The 24,115-nt window shown below is 38.3% G+C and overlaps 1 protein-coding gene across 2 annotated transcripts in view; it reads right to left on the minus strand.

Annotated features, from left to right (window-relative positions):
- WDR70 (WD repeat domain 70) overlaps window positions 1-24,115 on the minus strand; it is a 308,716-nt gene that overhangs the window by 26,632 nt on the left and 257,969 nt on the right. Inside the window, exons 12-13 of one of the 2 annotated variants that reach the window (XM_012531649.3) lie at window positions 23,018-23,102; window positions 21,407-21,545 (exon numbers count right to left, since the gene is read on the minus strand). The exons of the other annotated variant lie outside the window; for it this stretch is intronic. Of the exons in view, the coding sequence (XP_012387103.1) occupies window positions 21,407-21,545; window positions 23,018-23,102 (224 nt within the window). The remainder of the gene's footprint in view (window positions 1-21,406; window positions 21,546-23,017; window positions 23,103-24,115) is intronic. 2 annotated transcript variants of the gene reach the window in all.

A 24,115-nucleotide genomic window follows, 5' to 3' on the forward strand; every position in this document is an offset into this window, starting at 1 on the left:
GCTGCCTAAGCTGAACCCCATGTTACCATAAAAATTAAGTTTAGTCTTTTAAAATTTATTTATTTTTTATTTTTGGTTGTGTTTGGTCTTTGCTGCTGCACACGGGCTTTCCCTAGTTGCGGTGAGCGGGGGCTACTCTTCGTTGAGGCGCGCGGGCTTCTCACTGCGGTGGCTTCTCTTGTTGCGGAGCATGGGCTCTAGGTGCGTGGGGTTCAGTAGTTGTGGCATGCGGGCTCAGGAGTTGTGGCTCACGGGTTCTAAAGCGTAGGCTCAGCAGTTGTGGTGCACGGGCTTAGTTGCTCTGCGGCATGTGGGATCTTCCCGAACCAGGGCTCAAACCCACGTTCCCTGCATTGGCAGGCAGATTCTTAACCACTGCGTCACCAGGGAAGTCCCAGTTTAGCCTTTTAAACCAAAACCTACTGTCATTTTAGATAATCTGGCAGTGCAGAGGAACCACAGTCTGCCCCAAAAGTGCTCAGCTCTAGCAGCAGCCACAAAGAGACAGTAACTGGCGATGGAGAGCATAAGCAAGATGACAAGGAGTTACAAGACTTTCATGTGCTCAACACAGAGATCTTTCTTCTCTGTGAAGACCAGAGAAAAAAGAGGGGGTGGGGGGCAGAGAAGAAGAAAGCACTTTGTGTACAAAAGGCAGTGTCAAGATTCCAAAACAGGAATTTTGGAATTACCCCTCTACAAAAGTAAAAAGGCCACAAAAAATTCCAAATAATTTATTTCTGTGGTTTTGTTTCACTTACTTTAAGTGAAATCATGGAAGCAAATAAGGAGAAGAGGAGGAAATCAATGAGAGAAATAAATTTATATTTTAGGACATGGTAGGAAAGGAACTATTAGGTATCTGCAACTTTATGTTATTTAAAGTAGTTGAATCCTCACAGCAACACTACAAAATTAGTTATCTCACCCCCATTTCACAAGAAGAAGAAACTGAGGCTTGTAGAAGGCTGGGTAACTTTCCCAAGGTCACATAACTTGTACACAGAGGAGCTGGGCTCAGCAGGGAGGTTTTCCCAACTCCAGTGCTCATTTCTTTATACCACCTAATTATGCAAAGGCCTGTTTTAGAAGATGATGGGGAGGAAGGGATGTGGCAGATTTAAAATCATCTCCAAACCCACCTGACCCAGAAAGAGAAGTCTTAGCAAGTTTATACTAAAAAGCAGATGGTATTACTAAAATCATAAGGAAGGAAAAAGGAACTACTACCCCAGTTCACAAATGTTACTATAAAAGAAATCAATGCCTGCATAACATCTTAGGCATCCGTAATGCACATATCTAAACACCACCCTTATTCTACTTCACATGCTAAAAGAAGCCTAACATCCTTCATAATTTTATATCTTAATCATGATTATGATGAAACACCATTTCTTGATCCTTCGCAGCTGCTGACCCACACTGTAAAAGAAACTCCATCTGGTTTTTTCATGTTTGGTTTTTGTCACATAGTACAAGAATGGATAAGCTAACCCAGTGATTCCTTGGGAGAAGGAGCATTTTCCAAAATTTCAAATAAAGAGCCTAACACCTGTCTGGGGAGGAGACTGTCACACAGTTTTGCACACTTGTGTAGAGGCAGTCTTACGGTCGTGGACACCCTCAGGACTACCCAATACATCTGAAAGGCCATGTATATGCTGATCCCCAAAACTAAGAACACAGATCAAGATGCGAGTCCAAAGCAAATAAAAAGAAGGCAGATGAAAATGGAAAGGTACTGGAGAAAGAATTTTCTTTGGATTTGCACAAGCCCAAGTTTTATTTCACAGAGAAAGAAAAACTGCTTTCCACATTAAAATATTGAGCCAGGGAGGTAGAAGAGCAAGATGGGAAATCTTTAAACTCTTCCAGGCTATTTGTCCTGTCCTCCCAAAGCCTTGCTTTTCCCAAACTTGGATGATTTTGCAGCGTGCATGGGCCATCGGGCTTAGTTTCATTCCTCTAAAGTTCAGGAAGCAAACCTGGTGAGTAAGCCTTAGTCTACAATAAATAAGACTCCTCAACACCCACCTGATCTCCATGGAGACATCCCTCAAATAAAAACGATTAAAGACATTTTCTCTGCTCTTATAAGTGAGCACGTGCCTATCCTTGTTTCCTCCTCCACATTCCTCCAACTCTAAGGAACTTCCACCATAGGGCCAGACTTGTAGCAATTATCACTCTTTGCTGGAAATCTTCTTAATCTTCCCCCTTCCCTGCCCCAAACAATTCTCTCTCTGATAAACCAGATAGAAGCTCAATGGTGAAAAGAAAAAAATGCCATGGCACTTTTATAAATGTACGGGTTGCTGCAAAAAAAACAAACAAACAAGGAAAAGTGTTGCTCTATTCCTGCCATAAATATTTGATACAGATGCACAGATTATGCTTTTTAAAACTGGTATCTAATTAACAAATTAAGTCCTACCAAACGGATGGAAAAATGCCTTTATTAAAATCAGTTTATTTACAGCCTCTGCTCTAAAATTAAGGTAACTGCTCAAGCAGCAAGAATCTGGAACCTGGTAATTGTCCTTGGCACAAAATGAATCACATCTGTATCTGATAATAAACTTGCCTAAAGAACTTCATCACGAGAAAAAGATCTCAGAGAAAATGGAAGGTCTCTTGGGTAAGAAAATTAAATACAATTTTCTTCCTCTAATTCAAAACACTAAATGTTAGTTTGCTCCAATCTGCTATTTGAGAAGAACTTACAGAGGCAAAAAAAAAAAAAAAAAAAAAAAAGCACAAATAATGATTGAAAAAAAAATCTGGTAATTATTCTTATTAATGACAGTCTGGGAGCAGGAAACAAATAAGAGGCTGGAAGCTGGAGTCCACAGGGTGAGTGACACCAGTGGTGGATCCTACAAGGCAAATACAACAAGGGGGGGAAAGTGACTGGGGGTGGTGGTGGTGGTGGGATGAATTGGGAGATTGGGATTGACATGTATACACTAATATGTATAAAATGGATCACTGGGCTTCTCTGGTGGTGCAGTGGTTGAGAGTCCACCTGTCGATGCAGGGGACGCGGATTCGTGCCCCGGTCCGGGAAGATCCCACGTGCCGTGGAGCGGCTGGGCCCGTGAGCCATGGCCGCTGAGCCTGCGTGTCTGGAGCCTGTGCTCCGCAACGGGAGAGGCCACAACAGTGAGAGGCCCGCGTACCGAAAAAACAACAACAACAACAACGGATTACTAATAAGCACCTCCTGTAAAAAAAATAAATAAAATGAAATTCAAAAATTAAAAAAAACAAAAAGCAGCAGCGCTTACTGAGGCACATTCCCAATATTCTTGTAGAACTTCCTACTGGTGGGCACAGGATGGATCAAGTGTGTCAAGATATGGAGCCGCGCAGGCTTGAGAGGGGCCTGGGGCACTGGAGCCTCAGGCAAGTCAGTTCCAGCAAAGAGTGGGTTTGTCTGCTATATCACACATTATCATCTATCATGAGGACCAGCTTGTGAAAGAGCTTGGGAAGCAGTACCTAAGGCCATCTCTCTCGATCTAATCTACACAGACCCAGACCCCTTTACCATTCTTCATTTATAAGTAGTTCGAGATGGGAATAAAGATAATAACCATAAATCTTTTCTTTATATAAATAAACAAAGCACAAATGGATAAAGCTTGAAATCCCTAACTACTAGATAAGAAATATATATGATCAGATCTTGGAAATCATCAAGTATGTAGAACCAAAAATTAAAGAAAAAGCTGAATCTTCGAAGATGAACTATACAGGATACGTAAAGCACTATTTGTCTTAATATAGTATAGGTAAAGATGTTTTACAAATCATACTCTTTTAAAAAATTTAGCCCTTTGGGGGTCTCACAACCCCTCATCATACAAGACACAGCATTATCTATCACTCCAAAAAAGGAAAAAACACTATCTTGGGACATGTGTTAATTATAGAAGTCTTTCTTCCCCACACTAATATAAACTGTGAAAGTCTGGCCAGAATTCTGATAGAACAGCCGGAAAACTTGTTACCAAAGATCGTTCATCAAATTCTGGTTGGGAGAGGAAAATCCGTGGTAGAAAATCTTACAAGACATATAAGTCCTTCACTTGGTCTTCTACCAGTGTGATGTAATATGGTGCTGGGTTTGGACAACAGAGCACTGGTCATTACTGTATTATACTTTATACATTTTATAAAGAATAGCGTGTCATTTTGAACACCTACAAAATTTACATATCTGCAAAATCAAGTTCTCTTTTCTTGATATTTTATAGCATCAAGTATGTTTCTCCTTCAGGGTCGTGTTATCTAGTAGGTGATTCTTCACCCAGTTTTGCCATTCGTGGCAATTATGTCTATACTAGGAAGTATAGATATGTTTAAATGCCAATTCAATAAAACACCAAACTCTTGTGTAGAGAAGAAAAAAAAAGTTTCTAACTAATCAAAAGGGAAACATTGACTGTTTCTATTGCTTTGAAGGACTAGAAATAGAAGCAAAATAGTAAACAGAAAACATTTCCATGAGACTGCTGACACCAAATAAGTAGTAGATGCCTTTTAATACAGCATGTTGCAGGGTTAAATGACACTAGAAAAGGAATAAAGTACTAAACTGGACAAGCCCTGATTTTAGTCCTCATTCTTCCGCCTTCAATGATTTATGAAGCCTGAAGCAGGATGTGATAGGTTCTTCATCTAATTGTAACTCCCCAAATGAGATCACTGTCAGACAGATAATTATAGGAAAAGACAACTCACTATAGGCTTTGAATCTGGATTCCTGCAGCAAACGTTATTTCAAAGAAGAAAATGTTGAATAGAGACTCTAAATAACTGCTCCTGAACTAAGAGTCTACTGGTTAAATTTATAAATTGTTCTTTTAAAAGAGACTGGAAATGAGAATAGAAATGAAATGATAAGCACATCAGAATTCGTCTTCTAAGGAAGAATAAAGATTAGAATTTTGATAAAATACAGTGACAAATTCCAAGAAATAATTTTTACTTCAAAGCAGAGTGTGTTCTACAAAAGAGATCCAGGAAACAGATCATATTCATTAACAGTATAACGACCAAAACAAATTATATTCATTACAGTTTTAGATTACCAGTATTTTAAGCATCCACAGTAAACTTGCTTCCTCCACTGAAATCAAAACATAGCTATTTTTAGTAGGTCTGAAAAAAGATCATCTCAAGTTTTAAAGAAGGAGACAATTAAAATTTGTACTTCTTTCATCAAATCTAAAAGAAAACATATTTATGCTCTGAAATTCCAAATTAATTAGAAAAAACTATTCACAAAAAACAAAAACAAGAGAAGCTGGTATGGAATAGGCCATTATAGTAAGTCCCGATAAGAACATACTATAATAAAATATAACAGAAGGTAAAGCAAAATTAACAAACACATTTTCACCAAACACCTACCATGTGCCATACATTGTTCTCACCACAGGAATATAATGCCCTTCCCACCCACAGGGAACCAAGGAGTCCCTTACTCCAATTCGGTCACTGGAAAATCCAGAAATGTCTGAGAAGAAGAGTACCAAAGATAACAGAAGTGTTGAGAAAATATGACCCACAAGGAAAGGTTAAAACAACAACAACTAAGTCTGGTTCACTTAGACAAGAGAAGACAGAACAGCAACTTTATAATCTTAAAGGAAATAGAGGATGTTGACCAGCTGTTCTCCAATTCCTTGAGGACTAGAGTAAAGGATGTGGGCTCTAAGCATGAGAATGTGAGCCTAAAAATAATGAAAAAAAAAAAAGATATGATGGTATGGGATTTCATAAATAGAAATGAACTCTTAGGGAGGTTGTAAACTCTTCTGTTAAAGTCTAATTTTCATATAGGAGAGTTGAGCCGTGGTCCTCAGGTAGGCAAGATGGACTCTGGAAGATAATATCGAGACACGGAGCAACGTATGCCTGATGCCAGATGGCAGCTGATGAAGCAAAAGCCAGCAGCTTTGCCTGTGGCATACTTATGTGAAGGGAACCTATCACCAGTGTAGCAGAGGGGACTCGCACTAGGATCAAAGACATTATTTTATTTTCTATAATGTGAACGTCCTTGCAAATGTGCAGTGATCTTCAAGCTTCCTCCTAGGCACATTTGCTGCAATTTCATTATTTATTTCACATAGTTTTCCACCACAGTTATGATTTTTTTAATTAAAAGAAAATCTCCTGGGCTTCCCTGGTGGCGCAGTGGTTGAGAGTCCGCCTGCCGATGCAGGGGACATGGGTTCATGCCCCGGTCCAGGAAGATCCCACATGCCGCGGAGCAGCTGGGCCCGTGAGCCATGGCCGCTGAGCCTGCACGTCCGGAGCCTGTGCTCCGCAACGGGAGAGTCCACAACAGTAAGAGGCCCGCATACCACAAAAAAAAAAAAAAAAAAAATCTCCTGGTGCTGGGTGAGATACAGGGATCACATTCCACTCAGTCTCTCCCTCTGAATGCAGTTATAAAACCTAAATTTCAGGTTTCTGAAAACTAAATAGCAGTAGGTGGACCGGGGAATTAGCCCAGAATTCAAAGTATCACTAAGGCAGCAGTGAGTTTACTATTTCCCCACTCTGGTACTCCACCCTATCCCCCCCTACAAAAAAACCTGTAATGAACAAAAGATCAAAAGTTTAAATTAAGGCAGCCTCAGTTCAACTGAATTTTCCTTTTGCCTCGGGCTTCAATACAGCTTGGCATAGCGCTGTTACTGATCCCATTTTTATTTAAAGCACTGGAATTTTACTCATCATGAATTTTATGCATTAATTCTTATTTTTTATAATATTGCATTAAAATGTTAATTTGCTTTGATTACTGAGTTTTTTGATACCTCCTTCAATTTTGTGCTTGAGTTTGACCCTAGTCCTGGCCTTGATTCAACCTATATCTCACTCTATTACACAAAGGTTAGCTCAAAATAAACCACACACCCAAAATGAACCACATTAAACCATAGAACTTTTAGAAGAAAATCTGTGTAACCTGGAGTCAGTCAAGGAATTCTTAGATGTGACACCAAAGCTACATTCTACAAAATAAAAAACTGATAAATTAGACTTTACCAAAATTAAAGTATTCTGGAGGAGCTTCAAGGTGGTGGAAGAGTAAGACGCGGAGATCACCTTCCTCCCCACAAATACATCAGAAATACATCTAAATGCAGAACAACTCCTACAGAACACTTACTGAACACTGGCAGAAGACCTCAGACCTCCCAAAAGGCAAGAAACTCACCACGTACCTGGGTAGGGCAAAAGAAAAAAGAATAAACAGAGACAAAAGGATAGGGACGGGACCTGCGCCAGTGGGAGGGCGCTGTGAAGGAGGAAAGGTTTCCATACACTAGGAAGCCCCTTCGTGGGCGGAGACTGCGGGTGTTGGAGGGCGGGGAGCTTCGGGGCCGCGGAGGAGAGCACAGCAACAGGGGTGCAGAGGGCAAAGCAGAGAGATTCCCGCACGGAGGATCAGTGCCGACCGGCACTCACCAGCCCGAGAGGCTTGTCTGCTCACCCGCCGGGGCGGGCGGGGGCTGAGAACTGAGGCTCGGGCTTCGGTCGGATCCCAGGGAGAGGACTGGGGTTGGCTGCGTGAACACAGCCTGAAGGGGGCTAGTGCGCCACGGCTAGCCGGGAGGGAGTCCAGGAAAAAGTCTGGAGCTGCCGAAGAGGCAAGACTTTTTCCTGCCTATTTGTTTCCTGGTGCGCAAGGAGAGGGGATTCAGGGTGCCACTTAAAAGTACCTCCAGAGACAGGCGTGAGCCGCAGCTATCAGCGCGGACCCCAGAGACGGGCATGAGACACTAAGGCTGCTGCCGCCACCACCACGAAGCCTGTGTGCAAGCACAGGTCACTATCCAACCTCCCTGTCTGGGAGCCTGTGCAGCACGCCACTGCCAGGGTCCCAGGATCCAGGGACAACTTCTCCGGAAGAACACACAGTTTGGTGCAATGTCACAATGGCCTCTGCCTCCGTGGGCCGGCCCAACATTCCGTGCCCCTCCCTCCCCCCCTCTCCTGAGTGAGCCAGAGCACCCGAATCAGTGGCTCCTTTACCCCGTCCTGTATGAGCGAAGAACAGACGCCCTCAGGTGACCTACAGGCAGAGGTGGGTCGAAATCCAAAGCTGAACCCCTGGAGCTGTGCAAACAAAGAAGAGAAAGGGAAATCTCTCCCAGCAGCCTCAGGAGCAGAGGATTAAATCTCCACAATCAACGTGATGTACCCTGCACCTGTGGAATACCTGAATAGACAACGAATAATCCCAAATTGAGGAGGTGGACTTTGGGAGCAAAGATATATAGATATTTTTTCCCTTTTTCTCTTTTTGAGAGTATGTATGTGTATGCTTCTGGGTATGATTTTGTCTGTATAGCTTTGCTTTTACCATTTGTCTTAGGGTTCTGTCTGTACGTTGTTTTTTTTTTTTTACTTTTTAAAAATTTTTCTTCGTAATTATTTTTTATTTTAATAACTTTCCTTTATTTTATTTTATATTATCTTCATTCTTTCTTTCTCTCTTTTTTCTCTCCCTTTTATTCTGAGCCGTGTGGATGAAAGGCTCTTGGTGCTCCAGCCAGGCGTCAAGGCTGTGCCACTGAGGCGGGAGAGCCAAGTTCAGGACACTGGTCCACAACAGACCTCCCAGCTCCATGTAATATCAAACGGCAAAAATCTCCCAGAGATCTCCATCTCAACGCCAAGACCCAGCTTCACTCAATGACCAGCAAGCTACAGTGCTGGACACCCTAGGCCAAACAACTAGCAAGACAGGAACACAACCCCATCCATTAGCATCCATTAACACAACCCCATCCATTAGCAATGATGGGAACACAACCCCATCATTAGCAGAGAGGCTGCCTAAAATCATCCTAAGGCCACAGACACCCCAACACACCACCAGACGTGGACCTACCCACCAGAAAGAAAAGACCCAGCCTCATCCACCAGAACACAGGCACTAGTCCCCTCCACCAGGAAGCCTACACAACCCACTGAACCAACTTTAGCCACTGCGGACAGACACCAAAAACAACGGGAACTACAAACCTGCAGCCTGAGGAAAGGAGACCCCAAACACAGTAAGGTAAGCAAAATGAGAAGACAGAGAAACACACAGCAGATGAAGGAGCAAGGCAAAAACCCACCAGACCTAACAAATGAAGAGGAAATAGGCAGTCTACCTGAAAAAGAATTCACAATAACAATAGTAAAAATGATCCAAAATCTTGGAAATAGAATACAGAAAATACAAGAAACATTTAACAAGGACTTAGAAGACCTAAAGAGCAAACAGACAGTGATGAACAACACAATAAATGAAATTAAAAATTCTCTAGAAGGGAACAATAGCAGAATAACTGAGGCAGAAAAACGGAGAAGCGACATGGAAGATAAAATAGTGGAAATAACTACTGCAGAGCAGAATAAAGAAAAAAGAATGAAAAGAATTGAGGACAGTCTCAGAGACCTCTGGGACCACATTAAACACACCAACATTGGAAATTATAGGGGTCCCAGAAGAAGAAGAGAAAAAGAAAGAGACTGAGAAAATATTTGAAGAGATTATAGCTGAAAACTTCCCTAATATGGGAAAGGAAATAGTTAATAAAGTCCAGGAAGCACAGAGAGTCCCATACAGGATACATCCAAGGAGAAACATGCCAAGACACATATTAATCAAACTATCAAAAATTAAATACAAAGAAAAAATATTAAAAGCAGCAAGGGAAAACCCAACAAATAACACATAACAGAATACCCATAAGGTTAACAGCTGATCTTTCAGCAGAAACTCTGCAAGCCAGAAAGGAGTGGTAGGACATATTTAAAGTGATGAAAGGGAAAAACCTACAACCAAGATTACTCTACCCAGCAAGGATCTCATTCAGATTTGATGGAGAAATTAAAACATTTACAGACAAGCAAAAGCTAAGAGAATTCAGCACCACCAAACCAGTTTTACAACAAATGCTGAAGGAACTTCTCTAGGCAGGAAACACAAGAGAAGGAAAAGACCTACAATAACAAACCCAAAACAATTAAGAACATGGGAATAGGAACATACATATCGGTAACTACCTTAAATGTAATAGGATTAAATGCTCCAACCAAAAGACATAGACTGGTTGAATGGATACAAAAACAAGACCCGTATATATGCTGTCTACAAGAGACCCGCTTCAGACCTAGGGACACATACAGACTGAAAGTGAGGGGATGGAAAAAGATATTCCATGCAAATGGAAATCAAAAGAAAGCTGGAGTAGCAATTCTCATATCAGACAAAATAGACTTTAATATAAAGACTACTACAAGAGACAAAGAAGGACACTACAAAATGATCAAGGGATTGATCCAAGAAGAAGATATAACAATTGGAAATATTTATGCACCCAACATAGGAGCACCTCAATACATAAGGCAAACACTAACAGCCATAAAAGGGGAAATCGACAGTAACACAATCATAGTAGGGGACTTTAACACCCCACTTTCACCAATGGACAGATCATTCAAAATGAAAATAAATAAGGAAACAAAAGCTTTAAATGATACATTAAACAAGGTGGACTTAATTGATATTTATAGGACATTCCATCCAAAAACAACAGAATACACATACTTCTCAAGTGCTCATGGAACATTCTCCAGGATAGATCATATCTTGGGTCACAAAACAAGCCTTGGTAAATTTAAGAAAATTGAGATTGTGTCAAGTATCTTTTCTGACCACAATGCTATGAGACTAGATATCAATTACAGGAAAAAATCTGTAAGAAATATAAACACATGGAGGCTAAACAATATAGTATTTAATAATCAAGAGATCACTGAAGAAATCAAAGAGGAAATCAAAAAATACCTAGAAACAAAAGACAATGAAAACATGACGACCCACAACCTATGGGATGCAGCAAAAGCAACTCTAAGAGGGAAGTTTATAGCAATAAAATCCTACCTTAAGAAACAGGAAACATCTCGAAAACACAACCTAACCTTGCACCTAAAGAAATTAGAGAAAGAAGAACAAAAAACCCGCAAAGTTAGCAGAAGGAAAGAAATCATAAAGATCAGATCAGAAATAAATGAAAAAGAAATGAAGGAAACGACAGTAAAGGTCAATCAAACTAAAAGCTGGTTCCTTGAGAAGATGAACAAAATGGATAACCCATTAGCCAGACTCATCAAGAAAAAAAGGGAGAAGACTCAAATCAATAGAATTAGAAATGAAAAAGGAGAAGTAACAACTGACACTGCAGAAATACACAGGATCATGAGAGATTACTACAAGCAACTATATGCCAATAAAATGCACAACCTGGAAGAAATGGACAAATTCTTAGAAAAGCACAACCTTCCGATACTGAACCAGGAAGAAATAGAAAATATAAACAAACCAATCACAAGCACTGAAACTGAAACTGTGATTAAAAATCTTCCAACACACAAAAGCCCAGGACCAGATGGCTTCACAGGCGAATTCTATCAAACATTTAGAGAAGAGCTAAAACCTATCCTTCTCAAATTCTTCCAAAATATAGCAGAGGGAGGAACACTCCCAATCTCATTCTATGAGGCCACCATCACCCTGATACCAAAACCAGACAAAAATGTCACAAAGAAAGAAAACTATAGGCCATTATCACTGAGGAACATAGATGCAAAAATCCTCAACAAAATACTAGCAAACAGAATCCAACAACACATTAAAAGGATCATACACCATGATCAAGTGGGGTTTATCCCAGGAATGCAAGGATTCTTCACTATATGCAAATCAATCAATGTGATAAACCATATTAACAAATTGAAGGAGAAAAACCATATGATCATCTCAATAGATGCAGAGAAAGCTTTTGACAAAATTCAACACCCATTTATGATTAAAACCCTCCAGAAAGTAGGCATAGAGGGAACTTTTCTCAACATAATAAAGGCCACATATGACAAACCCACAGCCAACATCGTCCTCAATGGTGAAAAACTGAAACCATTTCCACAAAGATCAGGAACAAGACAAGGTTGCCCACTCTCACCACTATTATTCACCATAGTTTTGGAAGTGTTAGCGACAGCAATCAGAGAAGAAAAAGAAATAAAAGGAATCCAAATCGGAAAAGAAGAAGTAAAGCTGTCACTGTTTGCAGATGACATGATACTATACATAGAGAATCCTAAAGATGCTAGCAGAAAACTACTAGATCTAGTGAATGAATTTGGTAAAGTAGCAGGATACAAAAGTAATGCACAGAAATCTCTAGCATTCCTATACACTAATGATGAAAAATCTGAAAGTGAAATTAAGGAAACACTCCCATTTACCACTGCAACAAAAAGAATAAAATATCTAGGAATAAACCTACCTAAGGAGACAAAAGACCTGCATGCAGAAACTTATAAGACACTGAGGAAAGAAATTAAAAATGATACAAAGAGATGGTGAGATATACCATGTTCTTGGATTGGAAGAATCAACATTGTGAAAATGACTCTACTATCCAAAGCAATCTACAGATTCAGTGCAATCCCTATCAAACTACCACTGGCATTTTTCACAGAACTAGAACAAAAAAATTCACAATTTGTATGGAAACACAAAAGACCCCGAATAGCCAAAGCAATCTTGAGAAAGAAAAACGGAGCTGGAGGAATCAGGCTTCCTGACTTCAGACTATACTACAAAGCTACAGTAATCAAGATAGTATGGTACTGGCACCAAAACAGAAATATAGATCAATGGAACAGGATAGAAAGCCCGGAGATAAACCCACACACATATGTTCACCTTATCTTTGATAAAGGAGGCAAGAATACACAGTGGAGAAGAGAGAGCCTCTTCAGTAACTGGTGCTCGGAAAACTGGACAGGTACATGTAAACGTATGAAATTAGAACACTCCCTAACACCATACACAAAAATAAACTCAAAATGGATTAAAGAGCTAAATGTAAGGCTAGACACTATCAAACTCTTAGGGGAAAATATAGGAAGAATAGTCTATGACATACATCACAGCAAGCTCCTTTTTGACCCACCTCCTAGAGAAGTGGAAATAAAAACAAAAATAAACAAACGGGACCTAATGAAACTGAAAAGCTTTTGCACAGCAAAGGAAACCATAAACAGGACAAAAAGACAACCCTCAGAATGGGAGAAACTACTTGCAAATGAAGCAACTGACAAAGGATTAATCTCCAAAATTTACAAGCAGCTCATGCAGCTCAATATCAAAAAAAAACAAACAACCCAATCCAAAAATGGGCAGAAGATCTAAATAGACATTTCTCCAAAGAAGATATACATATTGCCAACAAACACATGAAAGAATGCTCACATCATTAATCATTAGAGAAATGCAAATCAAAACTACAATGAGATATCATCTCACACCGGTCAGCATGGCCATCATCAAAAAATCTACAAACAATAAATGCTGGAGAGGGTGTGGAGAAAAGGGAACCCTCCTGCACTGTTGGTGGGAATGTAAATTGATACAGCCACTATGAAGAACAGTATGGAGGTTCCTTAAAAAACTAAAAATAGAACTACCATACGACCCAGCAATCTCACTACTGGGCATATACACTGAGAAAACCATAATTCAAAAAGAGTCATGGACCACAATGTTCAGTGCAGCTCTATTTACAATAGCCAGGACATGGAAGCAACCTAAGTGTCCATCAACAGACGAATGGATAAAGAAGATGTGGCACATATATGTACAATGGAATATTACTCAGCCATAAAAAGAAACAAAATTGAGTTATTCGTAGTGAGGTGGATGGACCTAGAGTCTGTCATACAAAGTAAGTCAGAAAGAGAAAAACAAATACCGTATGTTAACACATATATATATGGAATCTAAAAAAAAAAAAGATGGTCATGAAGAACCTAGGGGCAAGACGGGAATAAAGAGACAGACCTACTAGAGAATGGACTTGAGGATATGGCGATGGGGAAGGGTAAGCTTTGACAAAGTGAGAGAGTGGCGTGGACATAAGTACACTAAATGTAAAATTGATAGCTAGTGGGAAGCAGCCGCATAGCACAGGGAGATCAGCTCGGTGCTTTGTGATCACCTAGCGGGGTGGGATAGGGAGGGTGGGAGGGAGGGAGACGGAAGAGGGAAGAGATGTGGGAACATATGTATACGTATAAGTGATTCACTTTGTTATAAAGCAGAAACTAACACCATTGTAAAGCAATTATACTCCAATAAAGAGGTTAAAAAAAATAATGTATTTTGCCTTGTAAAAGACTCTATTAAGAAAAAGAAAAAAACAAGCAACATACTGGGAGAGAATAGCCCAAGAACTTGGTATCTAGAATATATAGAGGACTCTCAAAATTAATAGTAAGAAACAAACAACCTCATTTAAAACAGGGCCAAAGACTTGAAGAGGCATTTCACCCAAGAGAATACAACTATGGAAAATGGACACATGAAGATATTCAACATCACTGGCCATTAGGAAAATTCACATTATAACCACTCCACACACCTATTAGAATGTATAAAATAAAAAATGTTACCATACAAAGTGTTGGTGAGGATGCAGAGTAAGTAAAAAACACATACACTGTTGGTGGGAATACAAAATGACATTGTTAATCTGAAGATGGCTTGGAGTTTCTCATAAAAATAAATATACACTCACTATATGACCCAGCAAGCCTACTCTTAGGTATTTGCCCTAGGGAAAAGGAAACTTACCTCTATACGAATGCTTACAGCAGCTCCATCCGTAATCTCCAAAAATTAGAAATAATCAAATGTCCTTTAGTAGATAGAAACACTGTGCTATATCCATACAGTGGAATACTATTCAGCAATAAAATGTAACAAGTTATTGATATGCACAACTAACCGGGATGAGTCTCAAAGGATTCTGCTGAAAGAAGTTGATCTAAAAAGGTTACACACTATATAAGTCCATTTGTATGACATTCTTGAAAAGTCAACACTATAGTGATGGAGAACAGACCAGTGAATGCCAGGGATAAGGAGTGGAGAGCGAGGGAGGGGGTAAGAGGGTAACTATAGAGGGATGGCACAAAGGAGTTTTTAGGGGGTGATGGAACTAACTGTTCTGTATCCTGATTGTATTGATGGAACTACAGGAATCTATAGGGGTTAAAAATCACAGAACTGTGCACTTTAAAAATAATAAAAAATAATCAGCACTAAGCTTGTTCCTTTCATTTTCCCTACGTAAAGCATTTTAAGACTTGATAAGGTACATATTAACAGTTAAACCATCATGAAATTGGTGGTTTCTTTCCTCTCTATTCTCACATGCCTACAGATGAACACTCAAGTGCACTCTTTAAATCCTGAGAACTACCGTCCTGGAACATCCACAGCATGATACCTTTAGGTGCAATGAAAAGTAATTTAATCACATCTTATGGACACTACTCCCATCCTGGACACTGTGAGGCTAACTCAGCAGGGGACTCCAGCTGAGGTCCAGTTACTGAATCTGAAGAAAGGGTTTAGTAAGTCAAATCACAAAAGTGGTAAAAATGTAATATTTTTTTCCATCATAACCCAATGGCATCTCTTTTCTTCGCTACTTAAAGAAAACCTAAATGTCCATCAACAAAGGAATGGATTAAGAATGGGTATGAAAAAAAAAAAGAATGGATATGGATGTGGTACATACAAACAATGGAATATTACTCAGCCACAGAAAGGAACGAAACTGGGTCATTTGTAGAGACGTGGATGGACCTAAAGAGTGTCATATAGAGTGAAGTAAGTCACAAAAACAAATATCGTATATTAACGCATATATGTGGAATCCAGAAAAATGGTATAGATGACCTTAATTACCAAGCAGACACAGAGACACAGACGTAGAGAATAAATGTATGGATACCAAGGGGGAAAGGGGTGGGGTGGGAGGAATTGGGAGATAGGGATTGACACATAGACACTATTGATACTATGTATAAAATAGACAACTGATGGGAACATGCTGTATAGCACAGGGAAGTCTACTTAATGCACTGTTGTACTACTATTCCTTATGCGATCCTGACTGGGCAAAGACACCGCTTGAATCCTTTATTTCTAGAAAACGCTTAAAGACGTGTGATTCGGCCTGAGCTGGGACTTTATATCAGTAAGACAGATCATTAGTCTATTCCCAGTACAAAATGGAAGAACAGTTGAGTTCTTCAGCTCCTTCAGAGACAAGCTTTCACAGGCACAGCTTCATTAACTCATTAAGTTTGAAGTAAATTCCCATATTAGTCATTATCTGTATTCAAATATAAGAACAAAGACACATTCCAAAGCCAATTCTGAGGACTCCTTGGAATATCCATTAATTTGAATGACCTTTCTTCTCTCATTCACATGCACAAATAACATGGGGGGAATTGTAGTCTGAAGAGTCAGCATGTCTCTTACACTTATTAATTAAGATACATAGCTAGATTCATGAAGGGTCTATTATTTCATGGCCCCATTATATCCATTTATACTTATTCAATCTCTTTGGATATAAAATATCAATATTCTCTCCTAATAAGAACACAAAAACTTTTTATGTGAAATGGAAGTGCTAATCCTTTCATTTTATATGTTATATGTCATTTTATATATTGACACATATAGCAATTTTCTTGGACATCAAAATTCATTAATTTAAAGGTCATATCTCAGTATAATCTATGGGTAATGTGATAAGATATGATGTTTAGAAAAATAATGAGAACTCAAGTTCTCTTCAGAACTTCACCTAACTATATAAAGAAGGAAAGACAGTTGGCATTTTTATGGAAATTTTTGTTCTTTTAAAGAAATCTCTTTTTTTTTTTTACACAATATGGACCTTACCTTCTCCTCAATATATGCAGTAGGCTATCTCTGTAATCGGATAAGTATGTCTGAAATAAGACACTTTCCCCACCTTTTGGTAAATATATAAACTATTACTTAATTAACATAACTTTGACAATAATTATGTATTTTTCAACCAATACCTACGATAATAAGGGGCAGAGATACAGCCTGTAGGTAGATAGGCAGTAAGTAAGTAAGCGTGCATAATCCGGATTTCAGCTCCCACGGGAAAGGGATATTGCAGAGAACAAGTAGTGGTAGAAAGAAAACTCTAAGATAATCCTTGTTCTTTGCTATCTATTCTCTTCAATGCTTAAAAAGCATTCCTAAAGATAATCAAATATTCTTCAGATTATCACAAATGAGTTTTTTTCTTCCTTAAAAGACCTTTACTATTATCTCTCTTATATGGGCACCAGGACTCTCAATCAACTTTGAAATGCCTACAGTCTAGTTGAAAATGCCGAAGCAAATTTCCCTTCCCTTCCGTTCAGTAGCCGTGCTAAATGCTATAGCTATGTTTTAAAAATAAAGGTTTAGTTTTTCTTTTTCTTCTCTTCACTTTGTTCATTCAGTGTTTACAGAAACAGAGATCCCTCACCAAACTACGTAAACAAACAAAAAATTAGAAGAGAAGTTGGGACCACGTGTGAAATTTCTGGCTGTTTTCCTTTCCACCTTTTTCTTCTCTCTACACAAGGCAATGTCTGCTCTCTCTTAAATTACTGCCCAAAGCAACTGAGGTGAAGAGGCCACCATCTTAATACCAGGTCAAAACAACTTCATTTCACTATGCTTGGGTTAAAGAGTATAAATGGTAATATACTAGTACAATTGCATAAACCATGTCCCTTGATTTATATTAGTAAAAAAGGAAATCCTATTAATCATTTTGCAACAAAGTACAGTTTGATGAAAAATCACTAAGCTAATAATAGTTTTAAATGTTATGTCACAGCATTTCCTGAAATAACTGGAACTTTGAAAAGACTTAAAAATTTCTATGTTTCTTCTAAACATAATTACCTTTTAAAAAAATGATAGGTCATCTCCAAATTACATTTAGTCCATTCCTTCTCTCCTATGCTTTTTCACATAAAATAGAGTAATGGAAGCTTTTTACACAATATATAAACATGCTAGGGTCCCATCTACACAAAGACAAAGGTGAGCTTTTAAATTCAAGATCAAATTATATTCTGGAATTTATCTTAGAAAAGAGGCTAAGCACATTATTCAAATTACAACGAAGTAGATGATAAATGAGGATATGCATTTTTTTTAAACTTGAGGGAACAAAATTGGACTAGGAAAAGGAAACACCTAAAAATAATTTCAGCAGAATTGTAAAATGTGTACAAACATCACACAGTAAAAATAGTAAACATTTGTCATCTCCTAGCAAAGAGCGTTGAGAGTCTCTAAACTGAATAGAGAAAGAAACATTTTCAGAGCATATGACAATGCAGAGAGTGCAATTAAAACCATTTTTAAAGTTTGTTTCAAAACTAAATATGGAAAATATAATTGTTATATTTTAAAAAGCTATTTATTGTGAAGATTGTAGGACAGTTTTTAGTTATTAGGAAATTAATTGTATAGATTGTTAACATTCCCTAACTGAAAACAATTTTTGGCTCCCTATCTATATTGAGCTTGGCATTCCAGAATATAACTGTCTAGGGATTTATTTAGTTTTAGAAAAGGGTGTGGGAAAATGCAGTCAATCATACTTTACTGAAGTAAATGGCTTTAGGATAGACCTAACAGCACCACTGCCTGTGCCTAGTCAAACAAGCAAACAACTAAATGTTGATATTAAGAATATGAGATGCTGCCTTTTAGCTAAATTAAAACTCAATACAGTAAGTACCTTATTATAGCAGAGTGTGGTGTTTCCAAAAGAAATGACAATCCTGGCTTTTCATAACAAAAATACAATTAAATAAAAGAGGTGTTTTTTGGCCCTTCTAGCAAAGTGTCCCCCCTCTTTATCCATCCCAAAGAATGAATTTGTTTATTTTTCTACATTCCAAGAAGACTTAAAACTTGAGAAAATAGGGATCAAAGGGGCAGTTTAAAGTCCCTTTAGCATACCGTCCTACAATATAAACAGAAAACAATGCTGTCTGATGTTAACAACCAAAAAAAGACAAACAAATCCTAAATCAATGATTTAAAAGGCCACTTTAAGGTGTGTGGTTTTGTCCCTATTTGAAGTTCTCTCTTCATCCATCTATTAAAATGGGTCTCAAAATCAGTTTTCTGACTTTTCTAAGATAATTCAATATGATAAATTCTGTTTCCTTAATGACCTCACTCTTTTCTTTGTATCTCTTCACTTGCTCATCCCTTAAATGCTCTGGTTTCCTAGGGCTCATATTCTCCATCCTTCATGCCCTTTCTGTGATCAAACTAATCAGCAACCAACATTTCAACTATGAACTATAAATACTCCTCCCAAAACTGTGTCTTCTTTCTTCTAAGCACCAAAGTTATCCACCCATCTGCCCACTGAACATCTCCACCCAGAGGTCCTAAAGGTACTTCAAGTTCAACGTACCAACAACATACTCGCTGTCTTTCTTCTAAAACCTGCTATCTTTTTTTGTTTTCTTTTAATTGCAGGGAACACTGACCCAGTCTCCTAAATTATACATATACAAATAAATACTACGTCTTGTAAATCTAACCTTCACACTTCAATAAAAATCAACGTCTAAGACCTGGATCTGAGTATGTCATTCCTTTGCTTAAAAAAAAAAAACGAAAAACAAAAAACCATAAGATAAAGTCACTTTATTATGGTATACAAAGTCAGTTTACCCTTCCATCTCTAGATACTTCTCTCCTGCCTCACTCTCCAAAGACACACCTGTGCTCTACAGTATGCATTACTTGCACTTCCCAAGTATACCATTCACTCATTCAATAAACAAGCACCTTCTATGTGCCAGGCACTGTTCTGAGCATTGGGGATATTGCAGTGAACAAAACAGACAAAGTTTCTACCCTCATGGGCGTACATCCTGGTGGAAGCAGACAGACAAAAACAAACAAATATATAATAGATGAGATGGTGGTAAGTGCCATGGACAAAAGCATCTAGTTAGAAAAGCAATTCAGAGCAACACAACAAACAGTGTGTTCTGTACACTTATGACATCCACATGTCTTTAAAAGTACAATCATACTTCTATATCCCTTAATTTAATTACATTTCAATTTAAATTATAATTTAAAAACACAACCCCATGAGTCATACTGAGATGTATAGTCGTTGAGAGGCATTAAAAACCAAAACAAAACCAGCTTACTTCTGGAACAACCCATTATAATAATTTTATTTTTTGAGATTAAAGTTGATAGAGTCAAGAGTGTTTTTCTTTGATTCTAGTGTTTTAGTTGGCTCCTGGATGCACCCCCAAAAAAGTATTATTAGTGTTGGCACATTTCAAATTATGTCATGAGATTAGAATCTATAAAACTTAAAGTACTCATCTAGAATTAGTCTCATTGTTAGTTCATTGTCTCTATACCATGGTTTCGAATTTAGTGCCTACAACTTAAGACTCCACAGTAATATTAAAACATTAGAGACAGGAGCTTTTTGCTGGTGATTTAAAAACAGTTGTTCAATTGTCTGAATCATTTAAGTACATAATATGTCTCAACTGTTTACGTAGAGCTGAAACAACCGGAGAAATCTACATAAGCACTGTTTAAGATACAGGATATTACTAAAGGATTTGACTATGAGCCAAAGAAAATTTGCACAGACATTAATTGGCCTGTTTCATACTCGAAAAATAACAATGATTTGCCTTACCATCTAAATACTAATACATACTTTCAAAGACTTTAAAGGAGCTCAGATTTTCCTCTGGAAATCTTCACTATTATTGTATTACATACGGCTCCAGTCTCTAGACATGAATGAATGAATGAATGAATGCACGCATGCTGGTGTTTTAGTGCTTACATAAATATGTAAAGAAAACTAAAGGGGGGTTTTTCAGATGTGGAAGTTAAATCTGAAATGTTTTAAACTTCTAATAACTAAATAGATATTAACCTCAGTGGAAGCTGAGTCTTACCTTAATGACACCTCTAACAAGGAGAATTCTGTCAAAGTTTTCAAACAATGATACACTTCATCACATTCTGAGGGCATAACGTTTCACTTCTGTCCATAATCCCTGAATCCTTACAAACATGCACATTGTGGGAAGCTCGTTTCTGTACGTTACATGAAGATCAGCTTCTTCTCTCCTCAAATTGGTTGGCAGAGCGGGTAAACATCCCAGGCCCAGCTGAAATTCTGACTAAAGTGTGGGCCTATAGGAAATATTGGGTTGGGGAGGGAAAAGTGTAGATAAGCCAGTCTGCAATGTACTAATAATTCCTGTGCTGGAGAAAAAAAGCAGCTACCACTGTACTGTAAGGGCAAGAACTTATGTTCTGTTTCAAAACCAAAACCAAAAATGGCTAAGAGGCAAACTTCACTTCATTCTCAAGGCTGGGAGGAAAGAACACACATACCGCATCTGTGATGTCTATTTCATACACCCTTTGGAAAGTCCTGCGCTCAAAGAAAACAAGTTTGCCGCTGCCACATCCCCTTTGAACAGACGTACCGGTGACTATGAGTTTATCATCTGGACTGAAACAGCAGTCAGTCCTACAGACAAAAAGAGTTTATAAGTATAGGCTTATGATGCCACAACAGTGCAGTGATAATGAGTTAAAATATAAACAACCTCACTGTAATAAGAGACAACTCTTACATAGGGTTTATAGTAAGTCAGGCACTTATATTAATTCACTTAATACTCACAATAATCCTATGAAGTAGATACTATTATCCCCATTTTACTGATTAGGAAACTGAGGCAGGAAGAGGTTAAATAAACCTTGTCCAAGATCACAAAAGTAAGTTGTACAGCTGGGATTCGAACTTAGACAGCCTGACTCCAGAATCTGTGCTCTAATTTCTATACATTATAATATCTTTCAATGTAAATAACGTGTGGGAAAAACTCAATATAGACATTGACCCTGTCTATACACAAATAGACAGTGTATGACTGACGTCTAAGTAGTGATTATTTTGATCAGTTTGGGAACTATTTTTATCAGCACCGCCTCTCAAACAATTTGAGTTTTGTCAAGTCAAGCACCATGAAATGAGGAGCAGCTTGTACCGCTGGAACCTAATTGATGGCTGTGATTCAACAGCTCTTGTGATGAGAGGTCTGGCCACCTGACTGTGAATAATCTAAGACATGAGCCAAAGACGCTATCTAGTTAGCATTACTTGCAGCAGGCATAAGGCTCAAAAGATTCATATCGGCTATAAATTCATGTTTGTTTATCCATCTGTTTGTTTTAACAGATAAATGCCATGGGCAATAGACTGTGTCAGAGTTAGTGCTCTGAGATTATACAGCTTCCTCCATTTGCTGCTTCCATTACCTTCACACTCTCCTTGTTGGTCATTATTTAATACAGGTGAGAAATTTTATTTCTACCAAAATAGACATTTTTGCTTAGGCACCAATTGTAGGACTTAGAGATCAAATCCCAACCTCAGCTGTTTGCAGAAAAATCTTTAAAGCTTCAGTTATCAACTCAGTAGAATGCAGATAACAGTGTTCAGCTACCCAGAGCAAGACAGTCTGAATAAGTGACAGTTACCGAATTACTGATTGAAATGATGATAAGAAAAAATTGAGAAAATGACATATAATATTCAGTAACTATGAAGACTTGCTTTAATGGTAGGAGGATTCAAATTTTAAAAGAAAACAAAAGACAGGCCTACTCTGTCATTTATACACTATTAAAAGAACAATTCAACTCTTTAAAATGTTTTTACTACCCCAAGACCTATGTGTGCATACAATATATATATTCACACACACAAATACATGAACAGCCATGATTTCAACTTCAAAAATAGAATTTTATATTCTGAAGAATGTACGAAATGAAAGGAAAAATAAAAATTCATCTTTCAAAAAACCTATTTCAATCACTCTTCAAGTCCCTTTTCTAGAAAATGTAAGACACATACTATAAATTAACATGAAGATGAAAAAATTACTTTTCCATTCTCTTGTGTTTATCGAATATTAAAAATATGCTACTTACATTGGGAACATGGTGGGAAGACCCGAGGCTGAAAAAAGTGGCTTATTAAACTGTCGGATGTCCCATAATTTTAATGTATCATCACCTGATAGAGGAATGAGAAAGGAAAAAAAGAGAAAGTAAACTTTGCAAAAAAGAACCAGCCCCAAGTTTAGAGTTTGCAAAACTTAGTGTATAACTATAAGAAAAGGAAGGGAGAAAGGGAGGCGGGGGAGGGAGGGAGAGAGAGAGAAAGGAAGGAGGCAGGAGGGAAGGAAGGAGGGAAGGGGATGCACATAACACATTTTACTTTTTAACTAGGGAGCTTGAGAGCCGTAGTTGTGAGAACAGTAGAAAGATACATGATAATGAACTAGCTTCCTAGAAATTACTTTCCAGATTGATGTAGCATCTGTAGGCTAGAAGGAACCCTGGAGAATCTTCTCTAAAGAGTGACTTTAGAGCAGATGGTAGTTTCCCTGTGGTATATCTGAGCATAACTTGACTTCTTAAGAAGATATTAATTTAGCAACCACCAGGACTGAAAATAGTTCAGTTCACAACAGATTCTTTTTCCCACCAGTGTGTGGGTGAAACTATCCATTAACATTAATGAGAGTGAGCCAATGTGATTCCTTTCCCTCCAGTGTAACTCTATCTGTGGCTATCATTCTTCACCTTGCTGGGGAGTATAGCTTTTCCAAGCCATTTAAAGCATAATTAATATTCTTTAAAGAATCACTTTTGAAGTATTTCTATAGGGCTACTAACTAATTCCTATTCATAATGAAAGCCAAAACTCATATAAGTAATATCTTTGCTGTCCTTTTCCCCAGTGTCCGCAGCTGAGACCTGCCTCAGCCCCCTGGGTCCAATAAGGAATCAGTACCAGATGCAAGTGGGGTGAGTGGAGAATTCAATAAAAATCCCCATTCTCTCCCCAGCAACCCTGACTCTGAAACCCAACTTTTGGCAGGTGCTCTAATTCACAACTGGCTGGATTGGAGACCTGCTTATACTGGAAGAACTTTGTAAGACTAACCTTTTTGCTTTTAGTCTTTAAAAGAAGGTTACACATCCCCACAATCCTCAAACAATAAGAAAACATTAATCTGTATT

This window comes from Orcinus orca, chromosome 3 (genome assembly GCF_937001465.1).
Source record: "Orcinus orca chromosome 3, mOrcOrc1.1, whole genome shotgun sequence".
NCBI lineage: Eukaryota > Metazoa > Chordata > Mammalia > Artiodactyla > Delphinidae > Orcinus > Orcinus orca.